General features: G+C 55.7%; 1 protein-coding gene across 1 annotated transcript; it reads left to right on the top strand.

Moving 5' to 3' along the window:
• Positions 1 to 813: 813 nt before the first annotated feature.
• On the top strand, positions 814 to 4,622 carry GSR (glutathione reductase; the record flags this gene model as incomplete). Its single annotated transcript, XM_008938960.1, has 12 exons — positions 814 to 840; positions 1,236 to 1,324; positions 1,723 to 1,792; positions 1,940 to 2,087; positions 2,211 to 2,265; positions 2,344 to 2,443; positions 2,946 to 3,032; positions 3,217 to 3,378; positions 3,630 to 3,741; positions 3,826 to 3,957; positions 4,145 to 4,278; positions 4,473 to 4,622. Coding segments are annotated over 12 exons (1,266 nt in total), but the record flags the coding sequence as incomplete, so codon positions are not given.
• Between the last annotated feature and the right edge of the window lie 1,768 nt (positions 4,623 to 6,390).

Genomic DNA, 6,390 nt, shown 5'->3' with positions numbered 1-6,390 from the left:
TCCCTCCCCGGCAGGTCCCGGCTTCCTCGGGGCTCCACTCCGTTCACCGGGGCTACTCCGGCTTCCAGCAGGGGCTGATCCCCGTTCGCCAGGGACTCCTTGCGATTTCCCCATACCTAAGCACGGAGCTTGTCCCGGTTCCCCGCGGGGCTGATCCCGGGCCCGCAGGGGGGGAGCCGAAGGGCGGGAGTCGCCAGCCCGTGCCACGGAGCCTTGCGCAAGGACCTGCTTTGTCACCGGGTCCGATATTCCCCTCTCCTCTGGGTTTGGGGATTTTTTTTGGCTGTTTTCAGGCCGATAAAGGGCTGGTGATAGAGTCCCAGGTGTGCAGCACAACCACAAACTCAGTTACCACTGAAAGGCAGCAAAGCACCATGTGCATGCACAGCAAGCTGGTAACAAACAGAAAAAAACACAAACTTGTTCCTTAGACAGGCCAGGGCCAGGCTCTAGTGTTATGCTTTGATTGTGTTTCCACTGGGAGTTGCTATATGAGCACCAGAAGGGCAGGAAAGGGATGGAAAACACCTTTCTCCTTGAAAACCTCTTAAATTATCAGTGGAAAAAAACCAAACTTGTATTGAAGATTGTGCACCTTCCGTGTTCTTCAAGGAAGTGAAGGAAAACCACAAGATCTTGGCGGGACCAAAGGCAGTTACAGTCCTCTTTTGCCAGAAACCCAGATTTTTTTCTTCTACCCTTTATTTTTCCGGGCAGAGAGATGGGATTTGGTACTGGCCCGACGTGGGTGCTCTCCAGAGCCCTAACCTAACCTAAATCCTAATGCGGAGACTTGCTTTTATTTCCTCTTAGGTCAATGTTGGGTGCGTGCCAAAGAAGGTAAGGGTACTTTCAGCAGAGATGCCTTGGAGGTGGGTTGGGTCTGGTGTGAGTACCTACCAAATGGTGGGGAGGTGCTGGCATAGGGAGGAAGCAGAGGCTTAGAGCACATTTAGCCATCAAGATCACAGAATCATAGAATGTTTGGGGTTGGAAAGGACCTTTAAATGTCATGTAGTCCTGCCTCACTGCAGTGAGCAGGGACGTCTTCAGCTAGAGATACCATGAAGTGGTCCGACCTGTGTCCCGTGGGCTGCTCTGGGCAGGGGTTCAGCATCGGGAAGCATGGCAGCGGTTTTTCCCCAAATCAAACCCCTCTTCCCAAGGGAAAGAAAACTTCCTGAAGGGGAACAAACTCTCCCTGAGGGAAGAAACCTTTTGGTTTGTGCGGGCAGGTGATGTGGAACACAGCGATCCACGCAGAGTTCATCCACGATCACGCTGACTATGGTTTCGAAACGCCTGGCGTCAAGTTCAGCTGGAGGTAAGCATGGAAAAGAGCCAGCTGGAAGGGAGCATCTCCTGGTGCATGTCCCATGGGGAGCGGCCGCAGGCCAGCGCGGTGGCTCTGGGGCTCATCATCCGCCCCGAAGGGGTCCCTGCCCGCTCTGAGGCTTCCCATGGGTGGATGCTGGGATGGTTATGCACCCAGGATTCTTGATATGTTTTGAAAAGGTGGGGTGGGAAACTTGCTATGGGAAGAGTCTCTGGCAAAGATGGATGCAGGGAAGGCAGGTGCAAAAACCTTGTGTCGGTGAGGAAGGCTACAGCATGCTAGGTAGCTCGGGGAGGTTTTATTCTGTGGTGAGTGGCATGTACCAAAGGGACTGAATGTTTTTTTGCTGAGCTCTGTAGGGGACAGTAAGCCCTGCTCTGTTCCAGAACGATTAAAGAGAAGCGTGATGCTTACATCAGGCGCCTGAATGACATCTATGAGAATAACCTAAAGAAGGTGAGGATATGTTCATCCCGCGAGCTGAGCTCTGCTGGATTTTTGGCCATTTTTTCAGCCTTAACGTGTGTCCTCTGGCTGTGGAAGCCCTTGCTCCCTTAGCTCTCCCTCTCCTGCTGTTAACCACGTAACTGTTACTCCCTTAAGGCTCGTGTCGACATCATTCGGGGCTATGGCAAGTTCACCGCTGACCCCGAGCCTACCATTGAAGTGGATGGGAAAAAGTACACGGCTCCTCACATCCTAATAGCCACGGGCGGGCACCCGGCCGTCCCTCCCGACAGCGAAATTCCCGGTGAGCCTGGCAAAACTCCCCGGGCTGTCTGGAGAGAGGTCTGCCAAAGCAAAGCGGGTTTTGGGCGGTGGAGGCGGGAAGCAGGGAGCTGGTGAGGGGTGCAAAAGGGGTTGTGATTTGCAGGTGCCAGCCTGGGGATAACCAGCGACGGCTTCTTCGACCTGGAGGAGCTACCCAGGTAAAGCAGGGGCACCCCCGACACCGAGGCTGAGGCCAGCTTGGTGCACCTGCCCACGCCGTCGTCGCTTCTCCGCAGGCGCAGCGTTATCGTCGGCGCCGGCTACATCGCGGTGGAGATCGCAGGGATCCTTTCCACGCTGGGCTCCAAGTCGTCCCTGCTGATCCGCAAGGATAAGGTAGTGCCACCGGCTCTCCCCAGCCGCGCCGCCCACCCGCCAGCCGCGTCCCAGCCCACCAGCGTTTCCTGGGCATCAGCTTCCGTGAGCTGGCGGAGGAGGGTCCGAGTCGGCACAGGCTCGGGAAGGGGGAAACGGTGATGTGCAGGCCGGTGGCTTGAGGCTGTTGGGTGTGAGAAGGGGCTGGGGGGTCGGATGCAGTGAGAAGAGCATAGGTGTGCTGCCAGCATTTTGGCAGCACTGACCTCCACGCCCGGCATTTTGGCAGCCATGCGTGCCGCCACACCCGTTTCCTTGAGCTTTATTGCAAGTCACTACTTGAGAAAAAAAAAAAAAAAGGGGAAAACACAATGGGGAGAACTTTATCACTGACCAGAAGTGCCCCAAACCTCTCTGGGCCTGGGTGGGGCACAGGCACAGGGGAGTGCTGGTGGAGGGGGCTGCCAGGTGGTGCCTTCGCCTCCGGATCCTCATCTGACAGGGCTGGTGGGTCCCTGCCCAGGTCCTGAGGACCTTCGACTCCATGATCAGCTCAAACTGCACCCAGGAGCTGGAGAACACTGGGGTGGACGTCTGGAAGCACACGAAGGTACGAATGTGCAGAGCAACCCCACGGCTTGTCCTGTCCCTCCTGGAGAGGCTGAGATGGAGAAAACATGAATTTTTGGACCCCACTTGCTGGGCCACAGCTTTGGCTGGTTCTGCTGTGTGGCCTGTTACAAGGCAAAAGCCATCAGGACCTTCTCCCCCATGGCTCACGTTGTTCCCCACAGGTCAAGACAGTCACTAGGTCCCCTTGTGGGCTGCTGGATGTGACAGTGACCTCCTTGGTGCCGGGCCACAAGCCAACAGAAGGAGTGATCCGGGATGTTGACTGCCTGCTGTGGGCTGTGGGGCGGGAGCCCAACACCAAGGACCTGTGCCTGGACCAAGTGGTGAGGTTGCAGCACGTCCCTGCTGCACTGTGTGAGGATGTCCATATGTTTGTGGGGCTTCCACATGTCTTCAGGGGTCCTATGGGTCTCTGGGGTTCCCATGGATCTCCAGAGCCTGCTACAGCATGGTGTTCCCACCATGTTCCACCCCTGGCTGGGAACAGTGGCCACTGGCATGTGTGCCCTGTGAGCGTCGCTTGTCCCATCCCTCCCGGGGCACGTGCCGAGGTGGCTGCCATTTCCCATGGCAGGGCGTGCAGGTGGATGCCAGGGGCCATGTGGTGGTGGACGAGTACCAGAACACCACAAGGAGAGGGGTCTACGCCGTCGGGGACGTCTGCGGGCGAGCTCTCCTCACCCCAGGTACTGCGGCCGTGCCCCCCTCCCCTCCCCCGCCCCTTGGTGCCGCGCCGTGCCGCACCTCAGGCTCTCCGTCCCTTCCTGCAGTGGCCATCGCAGCCGGCAGAAAGCTGGCCCACAGGCTCTTCGAGGGCAAGCCCGAATGCCGGCTGGACTACCATGACATCCCCACCGTCGTCTTCAGCCACCCGCCCATCGGCACTGTGGGCCTCACTGAAGGTGGGGACAGACGGGGGTGAAGAGGTTGGGGACATGGTGGCTCAGAGCCGCTGGTTTGGTACTTGAAGGAATGATCTGATCTCCAGCAAGTAGTCTGAGCTTTGCAAAACGTGCTTGTTCTCCCTCTGTGAATGCCTCGTGTGTACGGCGCATCCCCTCAACCTACGGGCCATGTCTTCTGCTGCAGACGATGCCGTGGCCAAGCACGGGAGGGAGAACGTGAAGATCTACAGCACGTCCTTCACCCCTTTGTACTACGCCGTCACCCAGAGGAAGGTTAAGTGCGTCATGAAGCTGGTGTGTGCTGGCAAGGAGGAGAAGGTGTGTGGAGGGGAGAGGGGGACAGCTGGGTACCTCTGGGCGGGGGGGGTGATGAGGACCAGAGCTGTTGTCTTGTCCCCATGTGGTCAGACCAGGTCTTGAGCTGGGATCCAGCTCCCCAGCACCAAGCCCGGTGTTCAGCCTGGATTTCACCAGTGCTGGATCCCATCCAGCCTCTCGCTTCTTCCCCAAAGGTGGTGGGGTTGCACATGCAAGGTCTGGGCTGCGATGAAATGCTGCAGGGCTTTGCCGTGGCCATCAAAATGGGGGCCACCAAGGCCGACCTGGACAACACTGTCGCCATCCACCCCACTTCTGCTGAGGAGCTGGTGACACTACGCTGAGGTGCTGAGCACAGGCAGCCCTGGAGACAGCAGCTGCAGCTGGGGAAAATATGTTTTATAGGTCTTCAAAAAATGCCTTAATGTCAGCCGCTTGCCTGGAGAGTGTCTGTAAAATTGGTGTGGCTTGCTTTGGAATGGAAAATAAATACAGTGATGCTGGCAAATCTCTGCTTTTTACTTCATGGTGCCTGTGTCCGGACAAGGTCAATGGCAGAGGACAGCGGCATGATCCCTTGGTGCCATTTTGGGGGAGGCTGCTGGTGGCCGGGCACCTCCTTTACCGTCCCTGGCAGCAGAGCTGGGCGGGGAGCAGCAGAGCAGGATGGCTGGGTGCTCGGGGTACTCGTGGGTGCTGGACTACCCCAGGTGGGCTCTGTCCTCTGCCGCAGGCTCGTGGAGGGGTGCACTGGCATCACTGTTGGAGGTGGGATCACAGGGGAGCTGCTGGCCTGACCCTGCTGCCTCCCAGGGGCTTCCAGGTCCCCTCTGCTGCCCCATCGCTATCTCCTCTTAGTGCCTGCAGCTCTCCAGCTCTCCAAGTTAGAAAAAGCCCAGAACAAAGCTGGCTGGGGGGTGGGACAACAGAGCTCCAAGGAACTGCTGTTTTCAGCTTTGCTTTTGCTAGAAATGAGTAGCTTACATGAGCTCAAAGTGAAGAGGAGGTGAGTGGCCCAAGGAGGACAATGGTGCTCAGCCTGGGTGTGTGGCTTCTTGGGCTGAGGTGTCTATCCTGGCCAGCAAAACCATCACAGGCAGGAAAAGTCCTGCTGAGCCCTCCTAACCCCATCAGCATGGATTTAAAGAGTATATTGGACTCCTGGGGGCTCCAAGTACAAGCAAAAGCCCGAATATGACCAGTTTCCCCAGTAATGTGTGTTAGTCTTTGGTAGACTAACGATTGGTTAGGCTAATTGCTAACCAAAGCACACGAGATGGCCTTGGGGCTTGTTACAGGTGCTCCTCAGGCACATTAGAGGAGGCAGTTGGACTTAATTTGGAGTTAATCACCATTTGAGTCATGGTGATTTTACCCTCTCAGTCAATATGCTGCAATGGTATTTCTGTCAATCAATATTTAATTTCCTTTTACACGACAGGTTTGGTCACTTGATTTTAAGGCACATTTTGGAGCATTTGTGAGATTTGTCCTCTACTTCAGGGCCAGAGAAATCACTAAGTGTCTCAAAAAAGAAAGGTGGGGCTACACAGGCCCGAGCAGGGGCTGGGTGTCATACGAAGTCTTTCTGGAGGAAATTGGGCAAAAAAAGCAGGGGGAAGCTGAGCCCGGGTGCCCCGGTAAGACCTGTGAAATATGTTCACTTGATTCGTGTCAAAATAAAATCATATTGAGGCGCCAGGGTGAGGGGTGGTCTTGTTTTTGTATAGCTACGGGCCTAGAGAAAAAGCAAGGTGATTAATTTTGTTTCCATGTTTGTTGCCATTTGGTATGTTGTTTTGGCTGGCTCGCATTGAATCTGTTAACGGCCACTTAATGTTAAACGAAGGGGAGTTTGTGGAGCGCATGCGTGGAGCCTGAAGTAATTAAAACCAGGCGCCAAGGGGGATTGTTGACTGCATTCCACGACCACCAGGTGGGAGCGAAGACGACCCCAAAAGGTGAAAAGAACACACTGCAAAGAAGACCTTTTTTTTTGGAATTAATTTACGTGGACACACCTGTTAATGAATATGTATGAACCGGGACAATAAAAGCCGAAGACAGGGCTTGTATGAGGGTGCGCGTCTTGGTTGAGCAGAGACTCCTGGT

This window comes from Merops nubicus, unplaced genomic scaffold (genome assembly GCF_000691845.1).
Source record: "Merops nubicus isolate BGI_N331 unplaced genomic scaffold, ASM69184v1 scaffold41814, whole genome shotgun sequence".
NCBI classification, from domain to species: Eukaryota; Metazoa; Chordata; class Aves; order Coraciiformes; family Meropidae; genus Merops; species Merops nubicus.
This window is presented reverse-complemented; position numbering and strand designations above follow the sequence as displayed.